A 14,695-nucleotide genomic window follows, 5' to 3' on the forward strand; every position below is an offset into this window, starting at 1 on the left:
GTTGGGAGACCGTTGCTGAGGGCAGCGATCACGTGGCAGGGGCGCGAGGCGGAGCTACGCAGTCACGTGACTGGGAAGTGTCACGTGATCCAGGGACGGTGCGGGGGGAGCGTGGCGGGCCGAGTTAGGCCACGTGACGTGAGCAGAGGTGGGCGGGGCACTGGGGGGCGCCCGCGACGTCGGCGGCAGTGGCGCGCGGCGGCGGCGGAGTCCGCGTCTTTAGGTCGCGCCCCCACGGCCCGCCCCCGCCCCGGCTGTCCGCTTGTCTGACCCCGACCGTCTCCATCCCTTGGGCACGTCTGGGGGACTGGTCCGGTTCTGTGCCTGCCCGCGCGTCAGTGTGCGGCTGTGCGCAGGCGCGGCGGGGGTGCTTAGCCCCTTTGGGTGGGCGGCGGAGCACAGGAGCGCGCGGGCGAGACCATGGCGGGCAGCGGCGCGGGGGGCGGTGGTGTCGGGGAGACGAAGGTGATTTACCACTTGGATGAGGAAGAGACTCCCTATCTAGTGAAGATCCCCGTCCCCGCTGAGCGCATCACCCTCGGCGATTTCAAGAGCGTCCTGCAGCGGCCCGCGGGAGCCAAGTACTTTTTCAAGTCCATGGATCAGGATTTCGGGTGAGCGCGAGGCCTAGACTGATGGGGGCTGTGCTGGAGTGGATTAGGCGATATTGAAGGGCCCAGGTCTATTCTGGGGCATATTGGGATTTTTCTGGTCGATAGTGGAGTCGATTGTACTAAGCTGGGGGTAGATTGACTATCCCGGGACCAACGAGATTGTGCTTGACAAGGTTGAGGCACACGGAGCTGTAGGACAGACTGGGCTATCCTAAACTAGATTACAGAAGATTAGACTGTACTGAAATATATTAGGGCGAACTGGTTTATTTGGGGGTATTCTGGACTGTACTGAGCCAAGTGGGTCTGTCCTCTGGTAGTTCAGTATATTCTGAGCAGTTCTGTAGCACCCAGGCTATTTAGGGATATTCTTTTATCTCCTGATGTAGATTGGCCGGCCTTGGGGCAATTTTGGGGATTCTGGTGTGTATTAGGGCACACAGGGTTGTTTTGGACATTCTGTTGTGATTAGGTGCTGTCAAGTTGGTTCTGACTCATAATGACATCGTGTATAACAGAACGAGTTGTTAGTGGGCTCTGTGCTATCCTCACAGTAGTATGTTTGAGCCAGGTGTTGGCAGCCACTGTGTCTGTCTGTCTCATCGAGGATCTTCTTTTTCGCTGACTCTCTGCGTTGTAAAGCATGATGTTGTCCAGATATTGGATGTTTTTGTGTATAGTGATACAGACAGTACTGTACTGGGATCTTTTAGGCTGTCCTGAAGTGGAGTAGGCTATTCTGGAGACACTTAAAACAAAAACCAAACCCAGTGCCGTCTAGTCGATTCTGACTCATGGCGACCCTAAAGGACAGATTAGAACTGCCCCATAGAGTTTCCAAGGAGCACCTGGTGGATTTGAACTGCCAACCTTTTGGTTCACAGCCGTAGCACTTAACCACTACGCCACCAGGGTTTCCTGGAGACACTTAGACCATTCCCATTTCTAGTGGGGCAGACGTGGTTGTATTGGTTGTTCTAGTTTCTATTGGGGCAGACGTGGTTTTACTGGGTCAGAGTACTGGAGCAGACAGGGTTGTTGGGGGTCTGTACTAATACAGGGAGCTTTATTGAGAATTTCTAGTCTATATTGCTGCAGACAGCTATGTGTGGGCATGTTCTAGGCTGTGCTAGAGCTAACCTGGAGTGATTTGGAACATTTTGGATTATTCTGGGCTAGATTGGGACTATAAATAATGCGAAGTAAATCCTTTTGTGTGTAGAGCTTTTGGGACTGAGCCATCTACTTTCTCAGCCTCAGCTTTTCCGAAGGCAGGTTGGATTAGGCTGGGATAGCCTGGGTGCTACCTAGAGTGAGTGGTTAGCTTTGGGAGAGTGGTCCTGTCTTGGGAGTTATCCTGAGTTTCAATCAAGGTTCTTCAGTTTGTCAGCAGTGTAATTTTGGGCAATTTATTGAACTTTTGTGCCTTGATTTCCTCACCTGTGAGATGGAGTAAAACGTTTAGCAAAGGTGTACAGCCCAGGATATTCACCGAGTGGTAGTTATTATTAGAACTGAGGCTGACTAGTCCGTAAACTAGGTTATGGAATAACTCATTTTGGAGTAGGCTCGGTTATGTTGAGACTGGGTTAAGTTGGGAAGGAAGCGACATTATTCTGAGACAGATTGGTAGTGACCGAGCTGTTTTGACATGGACCAGGTCACATTCTGATAGCAAATGGCTTGAGTTGGCATATATTCAGGCTCACAAAACCATATTAGGTGAAGACAGGATACTCTAATTTTGGTGCGAGGGCATGTGCCTGAGAGAGGAGGAACCAAGAGGAACCAAAGTAGACAGTCTCATGGTTCATATATTCATTTAGCCAAATATCTGCTAGTACGTAATAAATGTTGTGTACAGTGCTGTGTGGTCAGAACATGGTGTTGAACGGAATAGACATTAATGATTTGATGTGGGGGTTGAGAAGAAGGTTAAGCCTAATTCGCCTTAAGGAACCCAAGGGAGAACTAACTCACCAGGCTGGACTTCGGGATTTGTCAGGATGACCTTTCCGTCTTGAGTAGATTGCTTAGGGCAGAGTTTTGTGTTAGGTGAAGCACAGGAGAATCAGAAGATGGGTTCCCTCCTCCTTGAGGCTTTCAGCCTAATGAGGAGGTAACTAGTCTTTGGTTTAACGGGCATTTTCATCTAGGCAAAGACAGCATGTTTGGCTAGATCTCTGGAAGTGAGCTAGAGAAAACTGAAGGAAAGCATGAGTGAAGGAGATGTAGGTGAGGACCAAAGCCATTTTGGGAAGAAGGTGTACGAAGAGCAGAGATGGAGGCTGGGGGATCTACCAGCAAGGCTCCTTAGGTTAGAAAGATATTTTCAGCTGCTGCGGTAACCATGACGGAGCCTTGGTGGCACAGTGGTTAAGCACTTGGTTGCTTGCTGAAAGATTGGCCATTCAAATCCACCAGCTGCTTTGCGGGAGAAAGATGTGGCAGCCTGCTTCTGTAAAGGTTACAGCCTTGGAAACCTTGTGGGGCAGTTCCACTCTGCCCCACAGGGTCTCTTTGGGTCAGAATTGACTCAGTGGGAATGGGTTTGGTTTGGGGGGTAACCATAGAAGATGGCCTTTACATTTGGGTGGAAAGGTTTAAATCAGACTGAGGGAAGTCTTTGGAGCAGCACTGAGCCCTTGAGGATGAGCTGGGAAGAGAAAGAAAGATTAGAGAAGGGAATTGAATTTGGAGAGTTTTCGGGTAGGAGGGAGCTGTTTCAGTGTAAGAGAAGAGGGCCTGGACAAGAGAGGAAAGCCAGCTCGCTTGAGCTGGAGGAAGATAGAGCAATGGCAGAAATTTTGAAATGGGGAGGGAGTGAGAGAGCTAGTCCAGCCTCACTGACCTTTATCTGGTCTCTCGGCAGAGTGGTGAAGGAAGAAATTTCCGACGACAATGCTCGCCTTCCTTGCTTCAACGGAAGGGTGGTGTCCTGGGTAAGGGACCCTGGTTCTGAGGGCCCAGTGCCTTCTGCATTGCCGAGCTCCACCAAGCCTCACTCTGTTTCTGCAGGGCTGCCCCTGCCTGGTTGTGGAAGCCCTGGCTTTGCCTTCCTACTCTTTTGGAGAGCTGGCTGGGGCCCCTCAGCCCACTTCTGGAGCCCCTCCTGTTAGCTGCTGCTTTTTTGGGCTCTTCTCCAGGCTCTCTCAGACCTTGTCCCCTTTTCTAATCCTTTCTCTTCCATCACGTATGCCCCACCTCTGAATAGATCCATTTCGTATTGTTTGCATCTTTCTAGCTAGTGTCATCAGATAACCCCCAACCCGAGATGGCTCCCCCAGCCCATGAGCCTCGCACAGACCTGGTGCCTCCACCTCCACCACTACCCCCTTTGCCACCAGAGAGGACCAGTGGCATTGGGGACTCCAGGCCTCCATCTTTCCAGTGAGTTCCTGGCATTCTTGAGTCCAGGGGAGGAGATGAGGTGGGGATGCTAGCCCCCGAGGAGGGGAATGGAGGATTTGGAGTCCTGCCCCACTGATGGGGGTGGAAACCATCTCTGCCCATCCAGCCCTAACGTCTCCAGCAGCCGTGAAAACCTGGAGCCAGAGACAGAAACAGAGTCAGTCGTGTCTCTGAGGCGGGAGCGGCCTCGTAGGAGAGACAGCAGTGAGCACGGCGGTGAGGGGGCCAGGCTCTGGAGGCTGGGCAGAGCAGGAGCTGGGCAGTGGTGGGGCCAGACCCTGGCCTTGATGGGTGTAAGGAGCATGAGGCATGATTCCTGAGGTTTCTGTTCATACTAAGGTGGGGGCCACAGGCCCAGTGGCCCCTCGAGGCTGGAGCGCCACCTAGCAGGGTATGAGAGTTCTTCCACCCTGATGACCAGTGAGCTGGAGAGCACCAGCCTGGGGGACTCAGATGAGGATGACACCATGAGCAGGTATGACTTCCCAGGGCTCTCCCCAGGGCTCCCAGCCCCCTTTCTTTCCTCCTCCCAGTCAATGTTGTCATTCTTTGTGTTGGCCCCATAACCTCTTTTGCTTGCAAGTGTTCCCCTTCTAGAAGAACAGAACTACCGAGATGAATTTACGTACATATGTGCGTACGTAACAGAGCGATTGATTGATTGGTTTAGCTAAAGGGTTTAGCTCGTGCAGTTGTGCGGGACTGGCAAGCCTGGAGGTCTGGTGACAGACGGAAGACTCATAGGATTGCAGGCTCATGGGATTGTGGGCGGTTGGCAAGTCCAGAATCTGGGGCATGTAATAGGCTGGTGGAAAGAGTGCAGAATGGAGAGAGCAATTTCTGCCAAAATACTTATAGTCTAGAGGCAGACCATAGCCTAAGCAGCTGGACTAGTATTTGGCCAAACCACTGGGCATCAAAGCCTAGCCAAGTTGACATAAAATTAACCATCACACGTTCCCAACCTCCTGTCAGGTTCAGCAGCTCCACGGAGCAGAGCAGTGCCTCCCGCCTCCTCAAGCGCCACCGGCGGCGGAGGAAACAGCGACCGCCCCGCCTGGAGAGGGTGAGGGGGTTCCTGTGGGAGAACTAGGGATTGGAGAAGTTGGGGGCATGGCCTTTGTTTAGGGCTTTTAGGTACAGACAGTGAGTACTCCAGGACTTATCCCTGGGCTGTCGAAGGGAATTCAGCTTCTTCCCTTTTTCTCACCACAGACCTCATCTTTCAGCAGTGTCACTGACTCCACAATGTCTCTTAACATCATCACAGTCACACTCAACATGGGTACGGAGGGAGCCTGGGCTGGGGGGTGGAGAGGACCTGGGCTCCTGGGTGCCTGGGCAGCATGGGGCCAGGGCTTCCTCTCGTCACTTGGACTCTCTCCACAGAGAAGTACAACTTCCTGGGCATCTCCATTGTGGGCCAGAGCAATGAGCGGGGAGACGGTGGCATCTACATCGGCTCCATTATGAAGGGTGGGGCGGTGGCAGCTGATGGGCGCATTGAGCCTGGAGACATGCTTTTACAGGTGTGTTGGGGCAGGGCCACCAGTGCTGACTTGGGCAGGGGCTCTAGGCCCTCCCACTGGCCCTGAGCTGGCCTCTGACCCACTTGGTCTCACTTCCAGGTGAATGACATGAATTTTGAGAACATGAGCAACGATGATGCAGTGCGGGTGCTGAGGGACATCGTACACAAGCCGGGGTGAGCCCCTGGGCTGTGCTCGCTCCTGAGGCCTCTTTGTCTTTGCTCCTTCATCTTTTCCTTTGTAGTTGTAAAACGATTGTGAAACACAATGCTGACCTGTATGACGTAGTGGATAATTATGCGGTGGATACCCACGTAATCACTCCTAGATCACAGAATAGAAGACTGTCCATACCTCAGGAGCTTCCCCAAAGTGTTCCTGCTCTCAGCCCCTCCCTCTGGAGGCAGCCACTCTCCTGGCTTTTTTGTCATCTCTATAACAAAGAAAATCTTTCCTTCACATGATAGTTTTACCACCCATGTATGTATCATTGAACAACAACGTTCAGTTTTGTCTGTCAGTTGAACTTTTTGTGAATGGAGCTGTATACTTTTTCTTCTAACAGTGTGTCCGTGAGAGTTAGCCATTGAGTTACCTGTGTTGTGGAGCATTCCACCCTGCCCTCTGGCCCAGCCATGTGCTTTTTCTTTCTCTCTCTCTTTCTGTCCCCCAACGCATTCTCATCCCAGGCCTCTGCCCTCTTGAGGCTTCTTTCTGCTCCACACCCCGCCCCTCCACCCCACACCTCTTTAGGAGCCCTGGTGGCACAATGGTTAAGCAGTTGGCTGCTAACTTGAAAGGTCAGTGGTCTGAACCCACCAGCGGCTCTGTGGGATAAAAGACGTGGCGATCGGCTTCTGTAAAGATTAAATCCTAGAAGAAACCCTGTGGGGCAGTTCTGCTCTGACGGACAGGGTCCCCATGAGTCAGAGTCAACTCTGTGACACACAGCAGCAATAACAGCGATCCCCCTCACCTTTCCCCAGCTAGCCTTTTCTTTCCCACAGCCCCATTGTGCTGACTGTGGCCAAGTGTTGGGATCCCTCTCCGCAAGCCTACTTCACACTCCCCCGAAGTGAGTGGTGCTCAGGGAGGGGCTTGAAGCTGAGAGGACAGGGTAGGGCTGGGAGGCTGGGCTGAGACTCAAGGAAATGGGGGATGGGTAGAAGAGGGTCAAGGCTGAGGTGGGGCAGGCCTGAGGGAGGGACAGGCCTAGCTTCCTGGGACTGGTATGGTCATTTTGGTGGCCTTCTGTGTCCCAGATGAGCCTATCCAGCCGATTGACCCTGCTGCCTGGGTCTCCCACTCTGCTGCGCTGACTGGCACCTTCCCAGCCTATCCAGGCTCCTCATCTATGAGCACCATTACATCTGGTTCGTCTCTGCCTGACGGTGAGCCCCCAGCCCGCCCCTCTCACTTCCACTCCACTGCCCCTGCGAGGGTGGGCCCTACCCCTGATGTCCCTTCTTTTTTGTGGCAGGCTGTGAGGGCCGGGGTCTCTCCATCCATACGGACATGGCGTCTGTGACCAAGGCCATGGCAGCTCCAGAGTCTGGCCTGGAAGTTCGAGACCGCATGTGGCTCAAGATCACCATCCCGAATGCCTTTCTGGGTGCGACTGAGCCCTGGGCAGAGGGTGTGGGATGGGGAGGGCACAGGAAGGGCAAGGGCATGAGTCAGGGAGAAGAGACAACCTGAGGGCTTTTTCCCCCTGGGCGCCCAGGCTCTGACGTGGTTGACTGGCTCTACCATCACGTGGAGGGCTTTCCTGAACGGCGGGAGGCCCGCAAGTATGCTAGTGGGCTGCTCAAGGCAGGCCTCATTCGGCACACCGTCAACAAGATCACCTTCTCTGAACAGTGCTACTATGTCTTTGGAGACCTCAGTGGCGGCTGTGAGAGCTGTGAGTTCCGCGCCGTGCTCCTGGGAGAGGGCCTTGGGCTGTCCTGTGCGGCCTGTTCGGCATCCGACCCAGCCAGGGCCACCTGGCCGGGTGGAGCATCTGGTGTCACTGGCCTAGGAGGCAGTGGAGCTGTAATCGACCAGGGCTGCTGCCGGCAAGCCGGCCCCTTGTCCGCGGGAGGAAGGGAGTCTTTTTTCTAAGTTGCGTGAAAGCCTATAGGCTTGAGGGGCTGGCTTTGCTCCTCCCTGTGGGCAGTGGTGGGGGAATTTCCTGTCAGAGGTCCTCAGATCTCCTATGTTAACCCCTGTCATACATGGTTCTGAGGAAGGGTACCCAGTTGCTCATTAGTCTTGGGGTCCTGGCCTCTTGAAGCAGTGACTTTAGTGTCTTCTCTAATTTTTCAGATCTAGTCAACCTGTCTTTGAATGACAACGATGGCTCCAGCGGGGCTTCGGACCAGGACACCTTGGCTCCTCTGCCTGGGGCCACCCCCTGGCCCTTGTTGCCTACTTTCTCCTACCAGTACCCAGCACCCCACCCATACAGCCCCCAGCCCCCACCCTACCATGAGCTGTCCTCCTACACCTATGGTGGGGGCAGTGCCAGCAGCCAGCACAGTGAGGGTAAGTCACCCCTGGAGATGGTATAGTCAGGGTCTAAGGGGGAGGAAAGGGTGGAGCAGGGTGGGGAGGTCCAGGGACCCTGGCTAGGGCTCAGCTGCCCAGCCCTCTCTCCTCACAGGAAGCCGGAGCAGTGGGTCAACACGAAGCGATGGTGGGGCAGGGCGCACGGGGAGGCCTGAGGAGCGGGCCCCCGAGTCCAAATCTGGCAGCGGCAGTGAGTCTGAGCCCTCCAGCCGGGGGGGCAGTCTTCGACGGGGCGGGGAACCTGGCCCAGCTGGTGATGGGGGTCCTCCCCCATCCAGGGGCTCGTCAGGGGGTCCCCCCAATCTTCGAGCCCACCCAGGGCTCCATCCCTATGGACCACCCCCAGGCATGGCCCTCCCCTATAACCCCATGATGGTGGTCATGATGCCCCCACCCCCACCCCCTGTCCCCCCAGCAGTGCAGCCCCCGGGGGCCCCTCCCATCAGAGACCTGGGCTCTGTGCCCCCTGAGCTGACAGCCAGCCGCCAAAGCTTCCATATGGCCATGGGCAACCCCAGTGAGTTCTTTGTGGATGTGATGTAGACCCCACAGTGGGGCCTCCAGTTCTGGATTGGTGCTTCTGCTCTGTGATTGGTGTTCTGTCAATCACGTGCTCACAATGCCTCCTGAGGCCCAGGCTCAGCCTGCTGGCTGCCCCCTTCCTGCCGTGAGGCTGTTGCCACTGTGACTTACCAGCAGTGCCTGGTTCCTCCCTCTTTCCTTGGGGGTGTACAAGGGACCTTTGGTTATTTCTAGCTTTATTTTTTTTTTTATAAGCTTTTTTGAGGATTAAAAATAGACTTTCTTAGACTTCTCAGAATATTTTTTATAGACATTTTTTATATGAAGTATCCCTGTCCCCTGGGCCCCTCTTCTAACCCTGAAATGTGACCTCCTCATCCATTCACCCAGTCAGCTCTGCTCTATGTGGGGCGGTGGGTAGTCAGTGGTACCCTGGGAGGAGGAAGGAGGCTGGTCACCCCAGACAGCAGTCAAAGGAAGCTGGGGTATTTGGTACTTGGGGGCCATGTAGCTGCCTTTGTTACTCTTTATTTATTTTAGTCACTTGTATAAAACACCAAATAAAACAATAGAGGCAAACTCCCTACCGCCTCTGGCTCCTTTCTTTGGGAGGGAGACAGGTAGCCAGGGGAAAGAATATGGTAGCAAAGTGTAACTTGTCAGAAACTTTATTATTTGTGAGGCAGTTAGTGCTCCCTCTGAGAGGAGGCATAGTTCTGGGGACAGGAGGCCCCCTTCAAGGCAGGACCAGGGCCCAGTTGGAGGAGGCCTGGGCTTTGGCTTGAAAGAAGGCACATAAGTGGGCCAGGCCCTGGGTGGGAGCACTCAGAAGCCAAGGGGGTTCCTGGTGGCCACCCCACCCTGCTCCACCAAGGCCTGGGAGATGCTTCTGAAGTTGCGGAAGAGCTCCTGCTGCTGGGGGTCCGACTGCAGGGCGGCCATGGTCTTCTGGATCCGGGCTGCGGCCTGCGGTGGGGAGGGGGGTGGTCAGGGTGTGCTTTGAGTCCCTCACCTGCACTAGGTACCCCCGAGTCTCACCTCAATACACCAGCTGTCACAGAGCATTTTCTCATGTTGGGCTGTGGGGTGGCTCTCACTCAGAGCTCTTGAGGCCCTGGTGGGAAGTAGAAGGCAAAAAAAAAGTCTGTGTAGTGAGCCTGGCCCAGGACCCTCCTGCGGCTCAGGCTCCATGCTGCTCCTCACCTGGACAGAACCACCATCATGGCATAGAGGTCAATGGCACCATCTGCTAGGCGCTGCAGCAGGAACTGCTCATCTGTCAGGTAGATGGGATGGGGCAGGGCATGTTAGCTGAGGGGGAGGGCAGAGGGGGTAGGGGCCGGGGTAGAGCTCACTCACTGACAATCCCTGTCTTATGTTTTATCAGCTTGGCCTCCACAACCGTGGCAAACTGCTCCAGGGCCTCCACTGCCTGAAGAGATTGGGAGAGTGCACAGGCTTGGAGGGGCCTCCCATCACCCTTGACTCAGGCATCCCCTCACCTGACTGCTTACCAGCTTGCCGCTCCGACTCAACTCTGGGTGGATGACTCCACTGAGACTCAGGCCACTGCCCAGCCCTGCCCGCCTGAGGAGGGAGAGGATGACTGGTTAGTTGCCATCAGCCACCCTGCCCTCCATTGGCCCTGGCCTGGGCTCCCCCACCCCTAACCTACCGTCTCAGCTGTTTGCCTGCCTCTCCTAGCAGGAGGCCGGCATTCCCAAAAGGATTCTTCAGAGCATTGCCAAGCCCAGAGAGTTCTTTTCCTTTGTCCTGTGGGAGAGGAGGGTCCATCTAACAGTCGAGACTCACTGTCTTATCTCCTCCTCCTCCTCCCAGTTCCCCTACCGCTTACCATACAGCCCTGCAGAGCCACAAACAGCCTGAGAATATCATTCGTCCCCTCAAAGATCCGGAAGATTCGAAGATCGCGCAACACGCGTTCTACCCCGGCCTCCTACCGTCAGGAAAGACTGATTATAAGGCCCTGCTGAGATGGGTCTTACCCCTCTGGCTGGCTTAACTGAGGGTACCCCATGCAGAAGATCCTCCTGTACCTTCATGAAGCCCATGCCCCCCATGACTTGGATGCACTCATCTGCCACCGCCCAGGCTGCCTCCTAGGAACAAAAAACAAGACAAGATTGATTTGTGAGCCAAGCTCCTAATCTGGATGCTCCCTCCCAGCATGCCTGGGACCTCACCGAGCCAAAGATTTTGCTGATGGCGGCCTCTATCTGGAAGTCCTTGGATCCCTGGTCCATGTTGGCACTCACCATGTAAGCCATGGACTGAGGTTGCATGGTCAGGACATAGGAAGGAAAAGCGAAAAGGGCTGCAACAGACCCAACTTGACCTCCTGAGTCTCCAAGACCAACTCTGACCTAGCACCGCAAGGCCCGTGCATTCACTCTGTAACGCTATGTTATGCAAGTCTAAATATTTGGTCCCCTGAGTCAGTTCATCAGGGCTCAGGCATTTGACTTCCTGCAAGAGATCAGGAAGCGTTGGGGTGGGGGTAGCGTTAACTTCTGGGAAGCACCTCGGCAGAATAGCGCGCCTCATGTGCAGAAGCTGAACTGACTATGCCTCTCCGCATCCCCTAGGGCATTGGTGTGAAGCTGGAGACCCACTGCCCCAGGTGCTGCTGGGGGTTGTAGTCTGACCCAGCAGAGAGAAAGGCTCCAGGGAGGAGGGTGAAGGGCTCTCACCTCAGTCACATAATGCAGAATTGCCATGCGGGCCAGCTTCTCCTGAATCATCCCAAAGTTGTGAATTTTCTCCCCAAACTGAGTACGGTTAGTAGCATGATCCACCTGGAAAAGGGCACGTGGGTTACACGGTAGTTCTGCAGTTTCCCAGCAGAGGGGCTGGAGGGAGGGGCTTTGGCCACAGCCAAGGTCAGTCCCCACTGGATGAAAGCCTAAGCTAATAGTTCAGGAGCTGTTTGTGGGGAGGGTTTTGTGGTGGAGGGAGTGCCTGCAAGGGAGTCAGAGGGGACTGTGACTCAGAGTCAGGCTAGCTATAGGGTCGCTATGAGTTAGAATTAACTTGACAGCAACAGGATGGTTGTTGGATGGGGTCCCTATAAGTTGGAGTCGATGGCAACAGTAACAGGAGGGACTCAGGCAGGGTACTCACCACCTTAGCAATGATGCCCTTCATGGTGCCTGCAAGGGCTGCAGCCATGCCAAACCTTCCATTGTTGAGAATGTGCATGGCGACCTTGAAGCCGCCTCCCACCTCACCCAGCACGTTCTCCGATGGCACCCGCACCGCATCAAAGTACACCTCTGCTGTGTTCGAGGCTTTGATGCCCATCTTCTTCTCAGGGGGCCCACTGCGACAGGGCAGAGTAGAGAAGCAGAGTTGTGTTCAACAAGTTGCCAGCAGAGGAGGAAACTGCCCCTTCATGCCTTATGAACCAAGGAGGAACTACAAATCCCAGACTATGAGAGGATACAGGCCACAGTTCCTACGATGCCCAGAGGGCTATAAAGGCTGAGCTATAGAGGCCTGGCTATGTCTTGCTAGTGGGTTGGGCCCACTATTTGCTAGGAGTCCAAGCTTTAAATCGGTTTCATACATATTAGTCCCAACAGGAACATGCTGTCTGCTTTGGCTTTTGTATCCCCCCGCCCCGCCCCGCCCCTGCCAGGGTGACATGTAGCAACCATCTGCCCTGGTGCCCAGTACTGCCCCCTCCTTGGCCCTGCCTCTTCCTCCAACACTCACTGGGTAACACCCCCAAAGCTCTTCTCCACCACAAAAGCTGTGATCTTCTCTTTCGTGGTGCCCGTGGATGCATCTTTAACCGGTGTTTTGGCAAAGACTGTGAAGATTTCTGCCAGGCCCCCATTACTGTAGAAGAATGAGGGGGCAGTCAGGAGGACTGAGAACAGTGGGGCCTGGAATCGGGGAGAGGTGGAGAAAAGGAAGAAATGAGAGGAAAATTGCCTGATCCAAATCTTGCTTCCGTTGAGGGTATAATAACTTCCACAGGGGCTGGGTACAGCTGAGCTTCGGATGGAGGCTGCATCGGACCCGCTGGAGGGCTCCGTTAGACAGAAAGCGGCCATAGTCTCCCCTGTGAAGGGGAGAGAGCACCTTTACCATGGATCCTGATGGGCATCAAAGTCCCCCAACAGCCTGCACCCCTTAACACCTCCAGGAACATTTAGTTCCTTTGCATTTCCCCACCAGCACAGTGAGGCCGCCTGAGACGCTCCCAACCAACATGTCCAGGTGTCTGGTGATCTAAGTGCCAACCAGCCAAATCTGTGCCAAGCCCAGGACACCCCACTCCTTGTCTGTAGGACTGTCTCACCAGATGCCAGTTTGGGGAGGTATTTTTCTTTCTGGGCCTTCGTGCCAAAGAGCAGGATGCCTTTGAAACCGATGCTCTGATGAGCCCCGAGGGTGATGCCCACACCAAGGTCATGCGTGCCCACGATCTCCACCAAGCGGGCATACTGGAGGGAAGCAGGCGGTTGGGCTGTAACTGCCCGAAGACCTCCCCTTGGCAGGAGAGTAGAATGGAGCAGGGCCTGGCCTAGGTCATCCCCACAGTGTGGAAAGAGGGAAGTGGAACCATGGAAAGGGCACAGCAGAGGATATATCTGACCCAGGTATTGGTGGGTGGGCGGCTTCCTACCATTGTCAAGTGGTTGGTCTCCAGCTTAGAGATTCGTTAGGACTTGGGACCCGGGGTGAGGTCCACGGCCCTAGGGAACTGGATGTAATTTGTTTTTGGGGGGTGCCTATACAGTGGGGACAGTCAACATCCCACAGGCCCTAGACAGTTGCTTGGCAGAGACCCAGGGCCCAGAAAAGTGATGAATGCCCTGAAGCTGCCAAGCTGAAGTGGAATGGCATCCCGGGGAATGACAAGGGTACCCCTCACCTGGGTGTTGCAGAGGCCCACGCCACCCAGCTCACTGGGCACTTGCAGACCAAAGGCCCCCAGCTCCTTGAGGCCCTTCAAGGTGGTCTCCTCTACCCGCTCCAAAGCTTCATTCTTGGCAGGATCGTTCACCTCCTGGGACGACAGAAGACCCCACATCCAAGGTCTTTTTATGCCCTACTAGAGACCCAGGCCTCCACTCTCCAACCCCGATCATTCCTCACCTCGAAGAAACGGGACACGGGCCCCACCAGCTCTTTGAGAAACTGAGTCTGCTCCTCATTGAGCACTGCAGGGGGGGAAGAAAGCTGGCGGGGTGAGGCTGCAGACAGGGAAGGCTGCCCTGCCTCCGCCCGGCTTTGATGACTCCTGCCCTTACCAGATGGGTATGGGAACACTTGATTGGTGGTGAGCTGGCCCTTAAACATCCCTGCAGCAAAGGACTTAGATTCCTGGGCAGGGAGAAGGCAGTTCAGGGAGGTGGCTGGGGAGGGGAAGGGTGTCTGCCCCAGCTCAGTTCCTCCCGACTTAGGGGCCACATACCACCTTGGCCTGGCTTTCCTTGGTGGAGGCATCAGAGGAGAGGGAATCTGACTGGTCCACAGCCGTCTAGAGAAAAATGGTTATCGAGGACGTGGACAGGGACTTCGGTGTGCCAAGGAGAGCACGGGGCCCGCTGGGTGCGGAAAAGGGTAGATCCCGCGACCTTTCCCCTAGTTTCATCTACAGGGCACCCTGGCCTGGCCTTTCCCCTATTTTCGGTGCCAGACTGGGTGGCAGGTGACTGGCACGAAGAGGGGGACCCCTGCCGGTGGCAGGGAGGTGGGCCCCCACTCCCACACCCCTCGTCCCAATGCCTCCATCGCTTACCTGAGCAGCCCCACTGACATAAGCTCGCTGGGTCGGACCGGGCCGGGGCTGCCCCAAGAGCGCGCTGGGCCGCGAGCTGTGGGGAGCAGGGGTTCAGTCCCGGTCCAGTCCCCGGGACTGACGTCCCCCGTCCCACCAGATGGACACAGACCTGCCACCCCTGAATCGCAGCAGCTGTCGCCCCACGCTCGAAGCCATCTCAGTCCCCTGCACCTCGGCGCCGCACAGTCCTCAGCTGCCTGGAGCGCCGGCTGACTCCTCGCTTTCGCCCCGCCTCCCAAGGTCCGCCCCACCCC

At 55.4% G+C, this 14,695-nt stretch overlaps 2 protein-coding genes across 4 annotated transcripts; one reads left to right on the forward strand and one right to left on the reverse strand.

Moving 5' to 3' along the window:
- The first annotated feature begins 163 nt into the window (after window positions 1-163).
- On the forward strand, window positions 164-9,223 carry DVL2 (dishevelled segment polarity protein 2). Of its 2 annotated transcripts, none has more exons than XM_049859205.1 (15): window positions 164-614; window positions 3,487-3,556; window positions 3,859-4,004; window positions 4,132-4,229; window positions 4,365-4,500; window positions 5,001-5,091; window positions 5,241-5,310; window positions 5,415-5,554; window positions 5,654-5,730; window positions 6,562-6,629; window positions 6,817-6,945; window positions 7,035-7,166; window positions 7,278-7,457; window positions 7,862-8,080; window positions 8,199-9,223. In XM_049859205.1, exons 1-15 carry the CDS (start codon window positions 421-423, stop codon window positions 8,645-8,647), a joined length of 2,199 nt encoding a protein of 732 aa, XP_049715162.1. In that variant the 5' UTR covers window positions 164-420; the 3' UTR covers window positions 8,648-9,223. The 2 variants fall into 2 exon arrangements, with proteins under 2 accessions (XP_049715162.1, XP_049715160.1); XM_049859203.1 differs by having other exon boundaries at window positions 4,132-4,241; window positions 8,199-9,222.
- Window positions 9,224-9,278: 55 nt separating this feature from the next.
- On the reverse strand, window positions 9,279-14,688 carry ACADVL (acyl-CoA dehydrogenase very long chain). 2 transcript variants are annotated; one of them, XM_049859207.1, is made up of 20 exons: window positions 14,551-14,688; window positions 14,400-14,475; window positions 14,076-14,138; window positions 13,909-13,981; window positions 13,754-13,818; window positions 13,530-13,664; window positions 12,954-13,098; window positions 12,584-12,713; window positions 12,362-12,487; window positions 11,768-11,966; window positions 11,338-11,442; window positions 10,831-10,917; window positions 10,684-10,746; window positions 10,482-10,583; window positions 10,302-10,399; window positions 10,141-10,213; window positions 9,986-10,058; window positions 9,830-9,902; window positions 9,665-9,740; window positions 9,279-9,592 (listed from the first exon to the last, which is right to left on the reverse strand). In XM_049859207.1, exons 1-20 carry the CDS (start codon window positions 14,595-14,597, stop codon window positions 9,452-9,454), a joined length of 1,950 nt encoding a protein of 649 aa, XP_049715164.1. In that variant the 5' UTR covers window positions 14,598-14,688; the 3' UTR covers window positions 9,279-9,451. The 2 variants fall into 2 exon arrangements, with proteins under 2 accessions (XP_049715164.1, XP_049715163.1); XM_049859206.1 differs by having other exon boundaries at window positions 14,073-14,138.
- Between the last annotated feature and the right edge of the window lie 7 nt (window positions 14,689-14,695).

Source organism: Elephas maximus, chromosome 19 (assembly GCF_024166365.1).
Source record: "Elephas maximus indicus isolate mEleMax1 chromosome 19, mEleMax1 primary haplotype, whole genome shotgun sequence".
NCBI lineage: Eukaryota > Metazoa > Chordata > Mammalia > Proboscidea > Elephantidae > Elephas > Elephas maximus.

Coding starts and splice junctions, on each gene's coding strand:
- ACADVL (XM_049859206.1), bottom strand. CDS start 14,597: ATGGCTTCGAGCGTGGGGCGACAGCTGCTGCGATTCAGGGGTGGCAG. Junction 13,819..13,908: donor AGTGTTCCCATACCCATCTG/GTAAGGGCAGGA, acceptor CCCCCCCTGCAG/TGCTCAATGAGGAGCAGACT. Junction 13,099..13,529: donor TGGGCCTCTGCAACACCCAG/GTGAGGGGTACC, acceptor GCTTCCCTCCAG/TATGCCCGCTTGGTGGAGAT.
- DVL2 (XM_049859203.1), top strand. CDS start 421: ATGGCGGGCAGCGGCGCGGGGGGCGGTGGTGTCGGGGAGACGAAGGTG. Junction 5,092..5,240: donor GACCGCCCCGCCTGGAGAGG/GTGAGGGGGTTC, acceptor TTCTCACCACAG/ACCTCATCTTTCAGCAGTGT. Junction 5,731..6,561: donor GACATCGTACACAAGCCGGG/GTGAGCCCCTGG, acceptor TCTTTCCCACAG/CCCCATTGTGCTGACTGTGG.